Here is a 20961-nt window from a genome sequence, read left to right on the forward strand (position 1 = left end):
TCCTATCGCAATATTTCCACGCTTGTCAGCCTGACAATGGATTTCAGTTGATAGGTTGTCAAGTACCACAATTGATGAAGAGGTAAAACGAAAACAGAGGGCTTCCTCGAGACTACAGCGCAGACATCATCGAGCAAAGTATCAAATACCATTATTGGACACAGACAGGCCATTTGCATTACAAGGTGACATCGTGTATGACCCTCCGGGAAACGGTAACTGTCAGTTTGCAGCCTTGTGCCATCTTTTATCTAAAATTGGTATATTCAGATCGCCCAGGACACTTCGAGAAAAGGTTGTCAGTTACCTCCTTGAACATCCCTACACTTCAGATGGATCCCCCTTGGAACTTTTCGCGGGCGAAGACTGGTATACATACATTTCTGGTATGTTAGAGGAAGGTACCTACGGAGATCACATAACACTGCAAGCAGTCTCAGATATGTTTAATGTTGATATTATCGTGCACTCATCGCTTGGCGGTGATGATACTGTAAACATCGTTCCTACATACAGTGTAGCAACCCAAACAATCAGTCTTGGCCATTTTGCTGAAGAAGAAGGGGAACACTATGTTGCTCTACAACTACATGAAACCCAAAGTGAAGATCAGCCACGAGACGGGGATGGAAACAGAAACTTGCCAAGACAAGTCTTTGACAGCGCAAATAGCGGCGACGAAGAACACAACTTATCTCGACAGCATCATTCGCAATGTGATGATGATGAGTTTTTAGACATGCAAGGGAACATAAATGAAGGCTTCAACAGAACCAACAGCAGCGATGAAGAAGTATTCCTCTCATGTCGAAAAGACAAGATGCCACAATATGATACGCAGGTTGCATTCACTGATCTGCCAAACGAGTTGGTGCTTCTAATCATTGAAGTATCTTTACAGCTAGCCCAGCAGTCGTCTGACAGATTATTGTGCAAGACTGTTACATCTTTCCTGCAAGTGTCCCATCAGTTCAATCAACACACAAGATCATTTCTCCATCTGCGACCACGCATTTATTGCCCACACATTACTATTTCAAGAACCGTTAGTGTGCGTAGAATCATAATGCACTATGGAAAAAGTAGCGGTGTTGCAATAGAACTCAAAAGAATAATTAGCCATAGAAAGTGGATCAACGCATGGCTACTAGAGAATGCGTTCGAATGGTATGCAATAATAGACATATTTTGGAAAAAGTAGTTTTAAAAAGACATTGCCATCATATATTGAGCGGGACTGACGATTTTGAAACACCAGGGTTCGTCGAATTGACATCTCTGGCATCGTTGTCACATCGTTGGTTCATCGTTCATTTTGTCCATCATTCTGTATCTCTCTCTTTTCCGTTATCGAATATTTCGATATCAACAATTTCATTGCCTCTTTTTGAACAGTTCATATGTGAGTTTAATGTCTGGACATGGGTCATTTTAGTCTTTTCAGGGAGGGCTGTTGAAAATTAAATTAAATTGGGACATTATAAATGTATGGGATATTTCAAGGATCGTGTTTCATGTCAAAACATGTAATCTTATATATTTTCGATGGTGGTACCAGTGTGAAGTATAGGAATGTCAGGGTTCGACTTCCATGGAGAATACTTGTACATTTTCAACGCACATATATTCCTTCCGTTCAATTCGCAGCAGTTTATTGCAGTTTGTAAACTTTTGCCGCACCTGATTAGAATAATAGAAATTGAAGCAAAATCGCTTTGTCTTCTTTTTCTAAAACATGCTGGATGTTGTCATTGATCATGTTAAGGTCCAACGAACACTGGAACTTGAATTCAGATTGAAATCGGAAGGATTAGGAGATGTTATTACAATTTACCGCACTTGGTATTACAATTTGCCGCAGTTTGTTACAATTTGCCGAACCTGTGGTTCAATAAACAGAATAGAAATTGAAACAAAATCGCTTTTTATTTATTTATTTAAGCATGCTGGAGGTTGGAATTGATCATGTTAAGGTCCAACAAACACTGGAACTTGAATTCAGTTTGAAAAAGGAAGGATTAGGAGATGTTATTACAATTTACCGCAGTTTGTTACCATTTCCCGCAGTTTGTTACAATTTGCCGAACCTGTGTTTCAATAAACATAATAGAAATTGAAACAAAATCGCTTTTTTTATTTATTTAAACATGCTGGAGGTTGGAATTGATCTTGTTAAGTTCCAACAAACACTGGAACTTGAATTCAGTTTGAAAAAGGAAGGATTAGGAGATGTTATTACAATTTACCGCACTTGGTATTACAATTTGCCGCAGTTTGTTACAATTTGCCGAACCTGTGTTTCAATAAACATAATAGAAATTGAAACAAAATCGCTTTTTTTATTTATTTAAACATGCTGGAGCTTGGAATTGATCATGTTAAGGTCCAACAATCACTGGAACTTGAATTCAGTTTGAAAAAGGAAGGATTAGGAGATGTTATTACAATTTTTCGCACTTGGTATTACAATTTGCCGCAGTTTGTTACAATTTTCCGAACCTGTGTTTCAATAAACATAATAGAAATTGAAACAAAATCGCTTTTTTTATTTATTTAATCATGCTGGAGGTTGGAATTGATCTTGTTAAGTTCCAACAAACACTGGAACTTGAATTCACTTTGAAATTGGAAGGATTAGGAGATGTTATTACAATTTACCGCACTTGGTATTACAATTTGCCGCAGTTTGTTACAATTTGCCGAACCTGTGTTTCAATAAACATAATAGAAATTGAAACAAAATCGTGTTTTTAATTTTCTTAAACATGCTGGAGGTTGGAATTGATCTTGCTAAGATCAACAAACACTGAAACTTGAATTCAGATTGAAATCGGAAGGATTAGGAGATGTTATTACAATTTACCGCACTTGGTATTACAATTTGCCGCAGTTTGTTACAATTTGCCGCACCTGTGTTTTAATAGAAATGATAGAAATTGAAACAAAATCGCTTTCTTTTTATTTTCTTAAACATGCTGGAGGTTGGAATTGATCTTGTTAAGTTCCAACAAACACTGGAACTTGAATTCACTTTGAAATTGGAAGGATTAGGAGATGTTATTACAATTTACCGCACTTGGTATTACAATTTGCCGCAGTTTGTTACAATTTGCCGAACCTGTGTTTCAATAAACATAATAGAAATTGAAACAAAATCGTGTTTTTAATTTTCTTAAACATGCTGGAGGTTGGAATTGATCTTGCTAAGATCAACAAACACTGAAACTTGAATTCAGATTGAAATCGGAAGGATTAGGAGATGTTATTACAATTTACCGCACTTGGTATTACAATTTGCCGCAGTTTGTTACAATTTGCCGCATCTGTGTTTTAATAGAAATGATAGAAATTGAAACAAAATCGCTTTCTTTTTATTTTCTTAAACATGCTGGAGGTTGGAATTGATCTTGCTAAGATCAACAAACACTGGAACTTGAATTCAGATTGAAATCGGAAGGATTAGGAGATGTTATTACAATTTACCGCACTTGGTATTACAATTTGCCGCAGTTTGTTACAATTTGCCGAACCTGTGGTTCAATAAACATAATAGAAATTGAAACAAAATCGCTTTTTATTTATTTATTTAAGCATGCTGGAGGTTGGAATTGATCATGTTAAGGTCCAACAAACACTGGAACTTGAATTCAGTTTGAAAAAGGAAGGATTAGGAGATGTTATTACAATTTACCGCAGTTTGTTACCATTTGCCGCAGTTTGTTACAATTTTCCGAACCTGTGTTTCAATAAACATAATAGAAATTGAAACAAAATCGCTTTTTTTATTTATTTAAACATGCTGGAGGTTGGAATTGATCATGTTAAGGTCCAACAATCACTGGAACTTGAATTCAGTTTGAAAAAGGAAGGATTAGGAGATGTTATTACAATTTGCCGCAGTTTGTTACAATTTGCCGAACCTGTGTTTCAATAAACATAATAGAAATTGAAACAAAATCGCTTTTTTTATTTATTTAAACATGCTGGAGGTTGGAATTGATCATGTTAAGGTCCAACAATCACTGGAACTTGAATTCAGTTTGAAAAAGGAAGGATTAGGAGATGTTATTACAATTTACCGCACTTGGTATTACAATTTGCCGCAGTTTGTTACAATTTGCCGAACCGTGTTTCAATAAACATAATAGAAATTGAAACAAAATCGCTTTCTTTTTATTTTCTTAAACATGCTGGAGGTTGGAATTGATCTTGTTAAGTTCCAACAAACACTGGAACTTGAATTCACTTTGAAATTGGAAGGATTAGGAGATGTTATTACAATTTACCGCACTTGGTATTACAATTTGCCGCAGTTTGTTACAATTTGCCGAACCTGTGTTTCAATAAACATAATAGAAATTGAAACAAAATCGTGTTTTTAATTTTCTTAAACATGCTGGAGGTTGGAATTGATCTTGCTAAGATCAACAAACACTGAAACTTGAATTCAGATTGAAATCGGAAGGATTAGGAGATGTTATTACAATTTACCGCACTTGGTATTACAATTTGCCGCAGTTTGTTACAATTTGCCGCACCTGTGTTTTAATAGAAATGATAGAAATTGAAACAAAATCGCTTTCTTTTTATTTTCTTAAACATGCTGGAGGTTGGAATTGATCTTGCTAAGATCAACAAACACTGGAACTTGAATTCAGATTGAAATCGGAAGGATTAGGAGATGTTATTACAATTTACCGCACTTGGTATTACAATTTGCCGCAGTTTGTTACAATTTGCCGAACCTGTGGTTCAATAAACATAATAGAAATTGAAACAAAATCGCTTTTTATTTATTTATTTAAGCATGCTGGAGGTTGGAATTGATCATGTTAAGGTCCAACAAACACTGGAACTTGAATTCAGTTTGAAAAAGGAAGGATTAGGAGATGTTATTACAATTTACCGCAGTTTGTTACCATTTGCCGCAGTTTGTTACAATTTTCCGAACCTGTGTTTCAATAAACATAATAGAAATTGAAACAAAATCGCTTTTTTTATTTATTTAAACATGCTGGAGGTTGGAATTGATCATGTTAAGGTCCAACAATCACTGGAACTTGAATTCAGTTTGAAAAAGGAAGGATTAGGAGATGTTATTACAATTTGCCGCAGTTTGTTACAATTTGCCGAACCTGTGTTTCAATAAACATAATAGAAATTGAAACAAAATCGCTTTTTTTATTTATTTAAACATGCTGGAGGTTGGAATTGATCATGTTAAGGTCCAACAATCACTGGAACTTGAATTCAGTTTGAAAAAGGAAGGATTAGGAGATGTTATTACAATTTACCGCACTTGGTATTACAATTTGCCGCAGTTTGTTACAATTTGCCGAACCGTGTTTCAATAAACATAATAGAAATTGAAACAAAATCGCTTTTTTTATTTATTTAATCATGCTGGAGGTTGGAATTGATCTTGTTAAGTTCCAACAAACACTGGAACTTGAATTCACTTTGAAATTGGAAGGATTAGGAGATGTTATTACAATTTACCGCACTTGGTATTACAATTTGCCGCAGTTTGTTACAATTTGCCGAACCTGTGTTTCAATAAACATAATAGAAATTGAAACAAAATCGTGTTTTTAATTTTCTTAAACATGCCGGAGGTTGGAATTGATCTTGCTAAGATCAACAAACACTGAAACTTGAATTCAGATTGAAATCGGAAGGATTAGGAGATGTTATTACAATTTACCGCACTTGGTATTACAATTTGCCGCAGTTTGTTACGATTTGCCGAACCTGTGTTTCAATAGAAATGATAGAAATTGAAACAAAATCGCTTTTTTTAATTTTCTTAAACATGCTGGAGCTTGGAATTGATCTTGTTAAGTTCCAACAAACACTGGAACTTGAACTCAGTTTGAAATAGGAAGGATTAGGAGATGTTATTACACTTTACCGCACTTGGTATTACAATTTGCCGCAGTTTGTTACGATTTGCCGAACCTGTGTTTCAATAGAAATGATAGAAATTGAAACAAAATCGCTTTTTTTAATTTTCTTAAACATGCTGGAGGTTGGAATTGATCTTGTTAAGTTCCAACAAACACTGGAACTTGAACTCAGTTTGAAATAGGAAGGATTAGGAGATGTTATTACACTTTACCGCACTTGGTATTACAATTTGCCGCAGTTTGTTATTATTTGCCGCACCTGTGTTTCAATAGAAATGATAGAAATTGAAACAAAATCGTTTTTTTAATTTTCTTAAATATGCTGGAGGTTGGAATTGATCATGCTAAGGTCCAACATACACTGGAACTTGAATTCAGTTTGAAATCGGAAGGATTAGGAGATGTTATTACAATTTACCGCACTTGGTATTACAATTTGCCGCAGTTTGTTACAATTTGCCGAACCTGTGTTTCAATAAACATGATACAAATTGAAACAAAATCGCTTTTTTTTAATTTCCTTCTTAAACATGCTGGAGGTTGGAATTGTTCATGGAATTTGAATTTGGTTCATAGTAAATGCAAATATCCAGAATTTAATGTTCATTAGTCTATATCAATCAATCATTTCAAAGTCCGGAATGTGATTTCCAAACATTACTTACTTACTTACTTAATTTGAAGATTTAACGTGCGCTTTCCGACTGATGCGTATTTCGCACACGGGATTTCCAAACAGCTTGGTCGCACATGTTATACTTCATGCAAGTTTCTTTGTATATTTGCAAATCAATAATCTTTATTACAATTTACCGCAGTGGTTATTACAATTTGCCGCAGTTTTTGTTACAATTTACCGCAGTGAAGTTATTACAATTTACCGCAGTGGTTATTACAATTTACCGCAGTTTTATTACAATTTACCGCAGTTTAAGTTATCACAATTTGCCGCAGTTTTTATTACAATTTACCGCAGTGAAGTTATTACAATTTACCGCAGTATATATTACAATTTACCGCAGTATTACATTTTACCGCAGTGTTATTACATTTTACCGCAGTTTATTACAATTTACCGCGTTATTACAATTTACGTCGTAACAGATGGCATTAGACCTTCTCCCTCGCTTACAATGCTAAGGCACTGTGGAGGTAAAAATATCGGAAAAATCATATCTTACGAAGTGTTCAAGGGAAATATTGGTTTTACCAATATTCAAATATTTAAATATCCCTGACAATGCGTGGAAATATTCACTATTGCAATATTTAGATTCTCTAAATACTGCCCTCCTTTGGATTAAAGTATGTATACATTTTTTTTCACATGTTTCTGTTTCTCGGAGACGAGTCGTTAGTGTCAAAAGTAAGTTGCCCCCATATCGGCTGTGGTCGTGCCAAACCTTGCCTCTCAAGACAGGCTCCATTTCCCGTTATGATATCTTTATTCTGATGGCTATTTACAGTCACCATCAATTTGTCATAGATGTCTTGATACAGTTGTGGAATAAGAGTTTTCCCATGACGTGGTAGCCTTGATAATGTATCTAGGAGTACTTTAATATTGTGTTTGTATTTCATGTCTCCTATGTTCTTAAGTTCTTAAACCTGTCAAATCAAAGATGAAATTATATGCATACATTATTATTCTCGTACGTTAGTTCTCAAACCTAACAATATTTATTTGTCTTGAATGCATTTGGCCTAAATCTTCTTTTATTTTCAGATATAAAAATCTCCGGTCCCAGTTACGTGGAGAAAGGAAATGCATTGCGCCTTGTGTGTAACGCCACAGGAGTTGGGTATCCCCCCGATCGCATTGATTGGTTCAAGGACGGTCACAAGATCACTCAGGATGACCGACTTCATATTCAGATCGTTATGTCTATCGTGGAGAGAACCATAATAAGCTCGTTGTATATCAAGAGAGCCAAGATGACCGATGCTGGGACGTATGTTTGCAGAACATCGGATCTTCAGATTACAAGCACCAAAGTCTTTATTCTCAATAGTAAGTTGCCCCCATATCGGCTGTAGTCGTGCCAAACCTTGCCTCTCAAGGCAGGTGCCACTTCAGTTGTTGATCATGTTCATTTTGATGACCATAATTACCCTGTCAACATCATGCTTGTTATACATTTGTAATGCCAACTGACGATCTAACGTTAAGGTTTCGTTCACAGGGATCTAATTTTCGTTGCATTATTTTCACATACTTTCATTGAAATGCACATTTTCATTTTCATTTCATGGCTTTATCACGTTCACAGTTTGTTACATTTATGTCGTTATTCTCCCACATGATTAACCCAATAAGACATGATGACAATACGAGGAGCCACTCCTTGATACCCCCGAATATTACTGGAAGCTAGGCCTTGCAATCAACACTGAAGGTATTCCAGAGAGACAGAGCTGTCAAACGCTACACGGAGCTTTGAGGCATGGCTTGGTACAGCATCGTCAGGCTGTCTTGGAAAGCTGAGTGTACTTTTCTAATCACCATCCCCTTGATCCATCACCGCCAAAGTTCATCCGCCACTTCAACGTTCACCGCCCTACTCACCTTCCCTTGACCCACCACCGTCAATGTTCATTCCCCTCACAATCCCTATGAAACACCATCGTCAACGTTCACCACCCTCCTCACCATCCCCTTGACCAACAAGCGTCAATGTTCACTCCCCTCACAATCCCTATAATCTACCACCGTCAACGTTCAACACTCTCCTCACCATCCCTTGACCCGCCACCGTCAACGTTCACCACCCTCCTCACCATCCCCTTGACCAACAAGCGTCAATGTTCACTCCCCTCACAATCCCTATAATCTACCACCATCAACGTTCAACACTCTCCTCACAATCCCTTGACCCACCACCGTCAATGTACACCCTCCTCCTCACCATCCCTTGACCCACCAACATCAACGTTCACCACCCTCTTCACCATCCCCTTGACCCACAAGCGTCAATGTTCACTCCCCTCACAATTCTTTTATCTACCACAATCAACGCTCACCGACCTCCTCACAATCCGTATGATCAAGGGGCAATAGACGTCCATCTAAGTGTTGTGTGGACGTTGTCACGGTCAGGGGTCGTCCACAAGGGGCAATAGATGTCAACGTTCACCGCCCTCCTCACCATACATTGATATGGCACCGTCAACGTTCAACACCCACCCCACCATCCCTTGACCAACCAACGTCAACGTTCACAACCCTCCTCACCATCCTTTTGACCCGCCTCCGTCAACGTTCACCGCCCTCCTCACAATCTCTTGACCCACCACCGTCAACGTTCAACACCCTCCCCACCATCCCTTGACCCGCCAACGTCAATGTTCACCGCCCTCCTCACCATCCCTTGACCCGCCACCGTCAACGTTCAACACCCTCCCCACCATCCCTTGACCCGCCACCGTCAATGTTCACCGCCCTCCTCACCATCCCTTGACCCGCCACCGTCAACGTTCAACACCTCCCCATCATCCCTTGACCCACCACTGTCAACGTTCACCGCCCACCTCACCATACATTGATCTGCCACCTTCAATGTTAACCGACCTCCTCACAATAGCTATGATCCACCACCGCCAACGCTCATCACCCTCCTCACAATCGCTATGATCCACCAACGTCAACGTTCACCACCCTCCCCACCATCCCTTGACCCGCCTCCGTCAACGTTCACCGCCCTCCTCACCATCCCCTTGACCCGCCACCTTCAATGTTAACCACCCTCCTCACAATCGCTATGATCTACCACAGTCGACGTTCAACACTCTCCTCACCATCCCTCGACCCGCCACCGTCAACGTTCACCACCCTCCTCACCATCCCCTTGACCCGCCACCGTCAACGTTCACTCCCCTCACAACCCCTATAATCTACCACCATCAACGTTCAACACTCTCCTCACCATCCCTTGACCCACCAACGTCAACGTTCACCGCCCTCCTCACCATCCCTTGATCCACCACCCTCAATGTACACCACCCTCCTCACCATCCCTTGATCCACCACCGTCAATGTACACCGCCCTCACAGGACAGACATGTTTTCCGCCTGGTCAAAGGACGTTTCATTAGACAAGACACTTTTCACATTAGCTGCGCTATAGAGGCTTATAAATCTGAAAATCCATGTAAGGCGTTAATTTAACTCGCAGAAGACCCGTACATTCTATTTCAGTACACAACCGGTCTGAGGTTTATTTCACAACAAACACAAAGTGGAAATAAACATTTTATAAGAAATCTAACAAAATACACAGATTTTCTTATATAACATTTCCGCATTAATATGTGTTTAGGTGAGAACTTGACTTGTCTTTGCACGTGTTTGTGAGGGCCGGGTCAGGAAACGCTTACCTTTTCGCGAACACCTGGTATAATCATTAATTGATAGGGATTCATCAGCACATGCTTATGATATAGTCGGAATCTTACATTGGAAAGGATTGCATAGCTTGTTTAATTGATATGGGGGAATTTAACAGTGTCAAGGAGTACTACACTTGTAAACAGATGAAAGATCAACTTCATGGCAATTGGAAATAGACGTTACAGGTTGGACCTGAAACTATTTCAAAACGTAGCCAATACTTCATAACGACTAGGGGGCCACTGTCAATGTTCACTCCCCTCCTCACAATCCCTATGAAACACCATCGTCAACGTTCACCGCCCTCCTAACCATCCATTGACCCACCACCATCAACGTTCACCACCCTCCTCACAATCCCCTTGACCCACAACCGTCAATGTTCACCACCCTCCTCACCATCCCCTTGACCCACAACCGTCAATGTTCACTCTCCTCACAATCCCTATAATCTACCATCATCAACGTTCAGCACTCTCCTCGCAATCCCTTGACCCGCCACCGTCAATGTACACCACCCTCCTCACCATCCCTTGATCCACCACCGTCAATGTACACCACCCTCCTCACCATCCCTTGATCCACCACCGTCAATGTACACCACCCTCCTCACCATCCCTTGATCCACCACCGTCAATGTACACCACCCTCCTCACCATCCCTTGATCCACCACCGTCAATGTACACCACCCTCCTCACCATCCCTTGACCCGCCACCGTCAATGTACACCACCCTCCTCACCATCCCTTGACCCACCACCATCAACGCTCACCGACCTCCTCACAATCCCTATGCTCCACCACCATCAACGCTCACCGACCTCCTCACAATTCGTATGATTAAGGGTCAATAGACGTCCACCTAGGTGTTGTGTGGACGTTGTCACGGTCAGGGGTCGTCCACAAGGGGCAATAGATGTCCACCTAAGTGTTGTGTGGACGTTCTCGTGGTCAGGGGTCGTCCACAAGGGGCAATAGATTTCCACCTAAGTGTTGTGTGGACGTTCTCGTGGTCAGGGGTCGTCCACAAGGGGCAATAGATTTCCACCTAGGTGTTGTGTGGACGTTGTCACGGTCAGGGGTCGTCCACAAGGGGCAATAGACGTCCACCTAGGTGTTGTGTGGACGTTGTCGTGGTCAGGGGTCGTCCACAAGGGGCTATAGACGTCCATCTAAGTGTTGTATTGACGTTGTCAAGGTCAGGGGTCGTCCACAAGGGGCAATAGATGTCCACCTAAGTGTCAACCAGGAAAGACATAGCAAAACGGCTGATGACATGTGTGTCGGAGAACACCACTGAAAATTGAGTGCATCTCTTTTCTACTAATTTTCGAATTCAGTTTCTTTCAGAGATGACGAGGAAACAGGGACCATAACTCATCATACGTACAGCATCACTCATCTCACCTATCCTATCGTAACCATGGAAGGGACAAACGTCACGTTCTTGTGTTCCACGCTGCCATGGTTACAGGTTCATTCCATGTGAAAAATAAACAGTTTGAAATGAAACATGTTCATCTTCTGTCATGATTCTATTACAAATTCCTCCACCACAGAATATGGCAGAAAACTCCAATGCATGTCCTGGGACATGTGATCTCTGTATCGGGACATGAGTGTCCCCATGAAGATCCAGGTTAGAAATGGTCTTCAGCAACCCATACTTGTCAACAGAGGTAACTAACGTGATCGGATTGTCATGCTGGATGCCTTGGTTGAAGCATGTCATCGTTTCGACTGGCTAACGTCTGAGACCTGCATCACTTCGGGCTTTCCTCCAACATTAAGCTGACGCGCCGCGATATAACTGCAACACTGTTAAAAGCGGCGCTTAACCCAACTCACTCACTCACTCGTATCGATGGTCTAGCTCAGATCTGATATGGCTGGAATATTGCTGAGTGTGGCGTAGCACAACACAGGACAGACATGTTTTACGCCTGGTCAAAGGACGTTTCATAAGATAAGAGACTTTTCACATTAGCTGCGCTATAGAGGCTTATAAATCTGAAAATCCATGTATGGCGTTAATTTAACTCGCAGAAGACCTGTACATTCTATTTCAGTACACAACCAGTCTGAGGTTTATTTCACAACAAACACAAAGTGGAAATAAACATTTTATAAGAAATCTAACAAAATACACAGGTTTTCTTATATAACATTTCCGCATTAATATGTGTTTAGGTGAGAATTTGACTTGTCTTTGCACGTGTTTGTGAGGGGTGGGTCAGGAAACGCTTACCTTTCCGCGAACACCTGGTATAATCATTAATTGATAGGGATTCATCAGCACATGCTTATGATATAGTCGGAATCTTACATTGGAAAGGATTGCATAGCTTGTATAATTGTTATGAGGGAATTTAAAAGTGTCACTGGAAATGAACGTTACAGGTTGGACCTGAAACTATTTCAAAACGTGGCCAATACTTCATAACGACTAGGGGGCACGGGTGGCTCAGTCGTCTATGGCGCCGCGATTCGCTGTGAAGAGTTGCGTCCCTTGGGCACGCCAGAACCCTATGATTGTGGGTTCGAATCCCGGTTTGCCCCGATTATGTTTCTAGGTTTGTCAGAACCATACCCGTGCTCGTGGGTTTCACCGAAGTAGTAAACGTCTGAGACCTGCATCACTTCGGGCTTTCCTCCAACATTAGGCTGAGACGCCGCGATATAACTGGAATACTGTTAAAAGTGGCGTTAAACCCATCTCACTCACTCACTCATACAGACTATGGGATATACCGGTGTGGTCTTCATTGTCTCACCTACATGTAAACCGTGTCATCAGAATAAAGGTAACGTTATTTTTCAGGGCAGTATCAGTTGCAGGAAAGTATGACAGTTGTTATACACACGAAGTACACGACAGAGGTCGGCGGGACACTTGCCTGGAATCACGTCAGTAACAAAACAAATACATCACTATGAAGCGCGTAACGACATTCGACCTCGGTCATTGATTTCCCCACCATCGGAGGGAAACAAAAGTGTGAGCTACTCGACCGTAAATAAACAGAATAATGAGTATTTAATATCTGATTCCACTTGGCCTTAAAGGCTCAATAATAATAGAGATTATATCAAGATAAATCACTGAAAATCATGGATTACACCAGGTGTTCCCCAAAAGAGTAAACATGCAAATAATAAGGCAAAGTATAAGGCTACTGTCAAAACGTAGCACTTGACTTGAGTCGATAGGGACGTACCAATACGATAACTGCATATGGCATGGCACATAAACATAAAAACATACTGTCATAAATTGAATGAAAAACATAATGTGCTATTAACGGAATTAGCATTACATGAACACAGGTGACGCATGGATATTTCTGGAAACTAATAAGGACTAAGGGACCGACCATTTTAACTGTATTAATATTTTCAAGGCATTATTGCATGCAATGCTCTCTGAAAGTAGGTCCCAAACCTTTCAGTTTAGGCCACGATACGTTCAGAAAATCGATCTTGTGCAGCAAATAATATTTTGAGTTTTGTAAACTCGAGAACAAATGTTTGGAGAGTTTTTTTGGTCCAACATTTACAGGGAGCGATTATTCATTCAAAGGAAAACCATCAACCTACGAATATGAAACGGACGGTCCCTTAAGCAACTATAGTGTAATTCACAATAACAACAAATGTAAAAAATAATGTGTAAATATTAAAGTTAAGTTATGATTTGTAAAAATAGTTATTTCAAAGCATCGGTGATGAAAATCGTGAAACAGAAAAATAATCTTCGTTCAGCAAATAAATATACTATTCAAAAGAAGTGAGAGAACACCCGGTGTTTTCAAATGATTATATTCTTCCATAGCCATGACAGATTAGTTATGGGTATATGAACAAATTGGGTGTTCTTTAACTTCTTTTGAGTAGTATATGTGGAATGTAGGAACACTTAATATGAGTGGTTATTTGCTATGAAACATGTTCATCTTCTGTCATGATTCTATTACAAATTCCTCCATCACAGAATATGACAGAAAACTCCAATGCATGTCCTGGGACATGTGATCTCTGTATAAGGACGTTTAGGTGAGAAGTTGACTTGTCTTTGCACGTGTTTGTGAGGGGTGGGTTAGGAAACGCTTACTTTTTCACGAACACCTGGTAAAATCATTAATTGATAGGGATTCATCAGCACATGCTTATGATATAGTCGGAATCTTACATTGGAAAGGATTGCGTACCTTGTATAATTGATATGGAGGAATTTAACAGTGTCAAGGAGTACTACACTTGTAAACAGATGAAAGATCAACTTCATGGTGACTGGAAATGGACGTTACAGGTTGGACCTGAAACTATTTCAAAACGTGGCCAATACTTCATAACGACTAGGGGGCACGGGTGGCTCAGTCGTCTAAGGCGACGCGATTCGCTGTGCAGAGTTGCGTCCCTTGGGCACGCCAGAAATCTATGATTGTGGGTTCGAATCCCGGTTCGCCCCGATTATGTTTCTAGGTTTGTCAGCACCATACCCGTGCTCGTGGGTTTCACCGAAGTGGTAAACATCTGAGACCTGCATCACTTCGGGCTTTCCTCCAACATTAAGCTGACACGCCGCGATATAACTGGAATACTGTTAAAAGTGGCGTTAAACCCAACTCACTCACTCACTCATACAGACTATGGGATATACCGGTGTGGTCTTCTTTGTCTCACCTACATATAAACCGTGTCATCAGAATAAAGGTAACGTTATTTTTCAGGGCAGTATCAGTTGCAGGAAAGTGTGACAGTTGTTATACACACGAAGTACACGACAGAGGTCGGCGGGACACTTGCCTGGAATCACGTCAGTAACAAAACAAATACATCACTATGAAGCGCGTAACGACATTCGACCTCGGTCATTGATTTCCCCACCATCGGAGGGAAACAAAAGTGTGAGCTACTCGACCGTAAATAAACAGAATAATGAGTATTTAATATCTGATTCCACTGGGCGTAAAAGGCTCAATAATAATAGAGATTATATCAAGATAAATCACTGAAAATCATGGATTACACCAGGTGTTCCTTAAAAGAGTAAACATGCAAATAATAAGGCAAAGTATAAGGCTACTGTCAAAACGTAGCACTTGACTTGAGTCGATAGGGACGTACCAATACGATAACTGCATATGGCATGGCACATAAACATAAAAACATACTGTCATAAATTGAATGAAAAACATAATGTGCTATTAACGGAATTAGCATTACATGAACACAGGTGACGCATGGATATTTCTGGAAACTAATAAGGACTTAGGGACCGACCATTTTAACTGTATTAATATTTTCAAGGCATTATTGCATGCAATGCTCTCGGAAAGTAGGTCCCAAACCTTTCAGTTTAGGCCACGATACGTTCAGAACATCGATCTTGTGCAGCAAATAATATTTTGAGTTTTGTAAAATCGGGAACAAATGTTTGGATAGTGTTTTGGTCCAACATTTACAGGGAGCGATTATTCATTCAAAGGAAAACCATCACTCTACGAATATGAAACGGACGGTCCCTTAAGCAACTATAGTGTAATTCACAATAACAACAAATGTAAAAAATAATGTGTAAATATTATAGTTAAGTTATGATTTGTAAAAATAGTTATTTCAAAGCATCGGTGATGAAAATCGTGAAACAGAAAAATAATCTTCGTTCAGCAAATAAATATACTAATCAAAAGAAGTTAAAGAACACCCGATGTATTCAAATGACTATATTCTGCCATAGCCATGACACATTAGTTATGGGCATATGAACAAATTGGGTGTTCTTTAACTTCTTTTGAGTAGTATATGTGGAATGTAGGAACACTTAATATGAGTGGTTATTTGCTTGTAAAAAGAATTTAGGGAGCACTGATAATTTGACGGCATGGTTTACAATCAGCTGTTTCTGTGTCACAGACGCCAGTAGAGCGAGGAGACGCCAGTAGAGAGGGGAGACGCCAGTAGAGCGAGGAGACGCCAGTAATGAGGGGAGACGCCAGTAGTGAGGGGAGACGCCAGTAATGAGGAGAGACGCCAGTAGAGCGAGGAGACGCCAGTAGTGAGGGGAGACGCCAGTAATGAGGAGAGACGCCAGTAGAGCGAGGAGACGCCAGTAGAGCGAGGAGACGCCAGTAGTGAGGGGAGACACCAGTAGTTAGGGGAGACGCCAGTAGTGAGGGGAGACGCCAGTAATGAGGGGAGACGCCAGTAATGAGGAGAGACGCCAGTAGAGCGAGGAGACGCCAGTAGAGCGAGGAGACGCCAGTAGTGAGGGGAGACACCAGTAGTGAGGGGAGACGCCAGTAGTCAGGGGAGACGCCAGTAGTCAGGGGAGACGCCAGTAGTCAGGGGAGACGCCAGTAGTGAGGGGAACTGAGCAGCCTGCCATCAACACATGGGAAAGCTGGAGTAACACATGTCTCACTGTTCCGTCTCACAGGAGTGAGTCAGACACTTGCCAACTGAAGTGTACGAGCAACATCAGGATGTAACCACACAGGAAGCTGAACACAGCCATCCCCGCATGTGTGGGAGATATAACCACATAATGTATTCAAGGTGATGGAGTAGGTCAGTAATATTGTTCCCTACATTGCAGTGAGTGAAATACTAGTACATGACAAGAAAAACAGCATATAACATCAGAAAAAAATCGTTTTTGTACAATTATAAAATAACATCATGAACAGCATGTTTGTAACTATGAAATATCACGAGCATGTTGCCCAAACCCCCTATCACCCCTATCTTGTCGAGGGGACGGGCAGACAGCAATCTTGGTGTTGAATAAACCCACAGTTTAAGTAAGGTTGAATGTTCATGGTCATGATGCAACTCCTCTGTCCACTTTTCCTTCCACAGCTTGTATAATCAACTCTGGGGCACTTTGTACAAAATACATTAAACGATCGTTTGTTAACTTCAATATTCAAAAACCCATCTTCTGTTAGCAAAGCTAGCTATCACCAAACTTTCTCCGACATCTGGCTTCCCCCTGAACATTCCATTGAAACATGTTGGAGAACATTTTACATAATTGTCACTGTACACTTGTTAATGTAACATGCCACCGGCAATATATCAGCCATAGAGCAGCTGTAAGACTGAGGAAGTAATCCATAATGTAAGATGTTCTGTGCGAATTATTGAAAAGTGTTCTTGGGATTACATGATCATCAATATAATAATGGACATAATACACATTAAATCTACTCACAAAGTGGTGCGAGGTAATCACAATTATAAGAAGTCAATCAAGGGTGCTTGCATGGTAAATCGGAAAGTATCCAGTCTGGGGTTTTCGGACTTTCCAAGTATCAAGGTAGTCTCAGCTTCATCTGGAATTGGTTCAGTGTCTCAGAGAGAGCCAAGATAATCCTCCTTTCGTTTCTGCAGTAGAGTGGCCCTCTGGTACAGTAGTTGTTGCTCCTGATCTATCAGCCTAAGCTGTAACATGGCGATCAAAACTAGTTCTAAAATGTGGCAACATCAACTTTATTCAGATATCAGAACTAAAACAAGCGAAGTTGTATATATGGAAACATGATACGAGTTCACGAATAGGACTGAGGTCTTAAGTAGATGATAGATAATGACAACAGGATGAAGTAAACATTTATGGGTGAATCATAGATATACAATAATATTTTATTGGAGGTACTCACCTGCTGCGGATTGAGGTGGTTCCTTGGATGGGTTTTCAGTTGCTGAATCTGCTTCAGTTTCTCGCGGATAGAAATAAGAAGATCTACGTCCTTATGAAGGGCTGGTTGTGCATCTCTGGTGTTCAGCATCGAGGTGTCATGGAGTACCACGTTATGTACAGGGGTGACAGCTCCAAGGGTTGATTCTGTTTGTATGTCGCATGCCTTTGGACCTGACCAACCAAACCCAATCACGAAACTAACCTGTTTGTTTCGGAGAGATGGTCGTGTTTCTCTTGTGAACAGGGGTATGGTGAGAGGCAGTTTGTTGCCGCTTGACGTTTTCAGTTGTATTTTGACATCCCACCCGTTTCCTGACAGCATACCTTCAAACCTTTGTAACAGAAGCCGATTTTCTCTACTACTTAAAATACTCTGTAGTTTGTAATTGTGAAATGTTTTGTGGAAACTCCTCAACTGATCAAAATGTTCAACACTTCTAATGTCATCATTTTTTGTGAGAAAGAAGAATGGCCTCTCATTCCGATGCGGATGTCTTTGTTGTTGCTTGGGATACTTTCTGTCATATGCATCCTTCCATTTGGTCAATGCGCCAACAAGAGTAACTGGTTTGACAAGCTGAGGATGTTTCCTGTTTGGTGTTGGCCAATGTAGCAACAGCAGGTAAAGGTAGGGCTCAAGGTCGATGTATTTGTCTTCATGGTTCATTTTGTAAAGACGATTGCTAGCCTCCAACAAAAGAGAAAATGAAGGCAGATCTGAGATGTGAGGTACCTGAAGCAGGGCCAGTGCTGAACCAATTGCAATGCGGCAATCAAATGGCAGAGGCTTTGACAGATTCATTTCTGTCAAACCATATATGGTCAACAACTTGTCTCTTGAATTTTCGTCTTTCAGCAGCTGAAGTATGTGTTGCAGAGAGTAAACACCAAAATTTCGAACTTGTCGCCGGCGTTTATCTGATGTTAATTGATCTGCTCCACACAAAGTGGGAGCATCTTCATCACCAAAGTACCCGCTGATTGTTTGTCTCAATCTGTCAATATTTCTCCTCTGAAAGAAGAGGGTATTCCGAGATTGGGCACCATTGAAATCTGACCTGTGCTTGTTAGCCTCGTCATCCAGTTTTCTCAGTGTTGTGAAGACATTTTTCTGAAGGGATGTCAGCCACTGACGTTGTTTATCTGTCAATACATCGACCTCTTCAGGTATTGACAATGATCCTTGTAGAAACATCCGAAGATTGGCTTTATCCTTGAAATCAGGAATGAGGGACAGTGTGTCAAGGAGGGAGCTGCATATCTCAACCTGTCCAAAATAACCAGCTGTGTTAGGATCGGTGGTGTTTTGCATGCTGCTCAGCTCTTGGACCTTGATAAATATTTCTGTGCCTTCATAAGCATATTTTACAGCTTCTTGCATTAGTTTCTTAGTGTCTTCGGGATCCGTTGCTAATCCTTTCTCAAACACTTTAGAAAGCCTGACTTTGAAGATCTGGCCATGAGTGTCCAACAGATAAGAGTTGTTTGGTTGTCTACCTGTAGCTTCAGATGCATATTCTATAGCCTTCTCCCAGTTCTCACATACAATGTACAGACGTGCCAACTGCTGAGCGATAAAGTTGTCCCAGGTTTTGTCAAAAGTTGTCGCTAGGATCTCTGCAGCTGCGTCAACATCCTTTGAGTCATAAAGCTCCTGAATCAACCGTGAAAACGTTGATGGCTTACCAGATGCAGTTGGTTCCCTCACTTTCATAATTTCCCTCAAGATTTTGAAAAGCTCTTTGGATGCCTCATCATACCGGTAATTGCAAGATTCTGAGTTTAGAAATTCTAGCATAACATCACTGAGTATCTGCTCATCCACTTTCATGAGAATAGTTAGAATCCACTTACAAAGTAATGGATTTATGATACGCAGAGATGTTGGCTGGGCTTTTGTGTGTGCTATTAGCATCTTTAATGGAGTGGTTAAACATTTCTCCCATCTCTGACCTGTGATGTGCTTTCTATCTGACATCAGGAGGTCAAAGCAAGGAATGCGCACACCTCGGAAATGCAGGTCATATGCATTCAGGAGTGCTACATATTTCAGCAGAGACCTCTCTTGTCGAGACTTTATGCCCTGTATGATCTCCCGTACAGTGTTTTCAATGTACTGTTCACTGAAATTTTCCTTCATAATATTCAGTGACAAAAGATTCTTTGGATTGGGTCCTTTCTGTTTTTTGAAGCTCTCTGTTAGTTCAAGGTATTTTGACTGAAACCAGTTCTTTTCTTCTGGGCTCAATTCTTGAGTCAACATAAACAAAACGTTTCCTCTATCTCTAGGAGGACATGTCTGTCGGTGACATATGAGCAAGACGCATAAAACACCAGGATTTCCTTGGAAGAGATTACTTGCTTCAGCTTGTAGCAACTCCATCAGTGTTAGGAGTGTCTCTTCTTCAAGATTATCTATCATCACAAGTACTGGACTGGCTTTCTGTACCCTGTGCTGACACAGGGATACAATTTGTTTGTGGGATTCCTTGGAGTATTTCTGAAGAATGCAACACCTATACCTTTCCTTCATATCCCACAGGATTCCTTTTGCTGATGTGGTGCCACCAGAACCTGGTTGGTGATGCATTGTAACTAGTCCAACATTTACATTATCGGGAACAGATCCATCCAGCGTTTGCTTCACTTCATCCAGAATTCTATCATGAATCTTCCGTTTAAGAACATGAGCGGAGTAGAAATTTACCCATGATGGCCTTCATAGAATTGTTTTTCTGCCTCCTTTTGGATTTTCGTCTTTTCGTCTTCCTCCACAGTTTCCAACTCACTACATTCAGTTGCACTTAATATCTCAAGATCACACATTTCATTCTTCATGTTCTTAGGGAGTGCCGTAAATGTACCACTGCTTGTGACCAACTGACATTCAGCTCTTGTCATTGGGTCATCTGGACCTGTTATCGCTTTCATACATGTGTTGACCTCTTCCCACTTGAATCCAG

The 20961-nt window shown here is 40.7% G+C and overlaps 2 protein-coding genes across 4 annotated transcripts in view; one reads left to right on the forward strand and one right to left on the reverse strand.

Annotated features, from left to right (window-relative positions):
- Positions 1-11805, forward strand: part of LOC124147030 (hemicentin-2-like) — a 50277-nt gene extending 38472 nt beyond the window's left edge. Inside the window, exons 4-6 of one of the 3 annotated variants that reach the window (XM_046517627.2) lie at positions 7243-7272; positions 7633-7917; positions 11634-11805. In XM_046517627.2, the coding sequence (XP_046373583.2) occupies positions 7243-7272; positions 7633-7917; positions 11634-11782 (464 nt within the window). In that variant the 3' untranslated portion in view covers positions 11783-11805. The remainder of the gene's footprint in view (positions 1-7242; positions 7273-7632; positions 7918-11633) is intronic. The other 2 variants (XM_048395907.1, XM_048395871.1) reach the window with 2 other exon arrangements.
- A 598-nt stretch (positions 11806-12403) lies between these two features.
- LOC124147028 (sterile alpha motif domain-containing protein 9-like) lies at positions 12404-20593 on the reverse strand. The gene is made up of 2 exons (XM_046517625.2): positions 17958-20593; positions 12404-17739 (listed from the first exon to the last, which is right to left on the reverse strand). The coding sequence occupies exons 1-2, from the start codon at positions 20586-20588 to the stop codon at positions 17650-17652; spliced, it is 2721 nt and encodes a 906-aa protein (XP_046373581.2). The 5' UTR covers positions 20589-20593; the 3' UTR covers positions 12404-17649.
- Between the last annotated feature and the right edge of the window lie 368 nt (positions 20594-20961).

Source organism: Haliotis rufescens, unplaced genomic scaffold (genome assembly GCF_023055435.1).
Source record: "Haliotis rufescens isolate VD_foot unplaced genomic scaffold, xgHalRufe1.0.p SCAF_1, whole genome shotgun sequence".
Classification (NCBI taxonomy): domain Eukaryota; kingdom Metazoa; phylum Mollusca; class Gastropoda; order Lepetellida; family Haliotidae; genus Haliotis; species Haliotis rufescens.

Excerpts from the sequence above, each read along its gene's own strand:
- LOC124147028 (XM_046517625.2), bottom strand. The coding sequence starts at position 20,588 with ATGCATCACCAACCAGGTTCTGGTGGCACCACATCAGCAAAAGGAATC. Across the intron at positions 17,740-17,957 it reads ACCACCTCAATCCGCAGCAG|CTTAGGCTGATAGATCAGGA; the intron begins GTGAGTACCTCC and ends GCCATGTTACAG.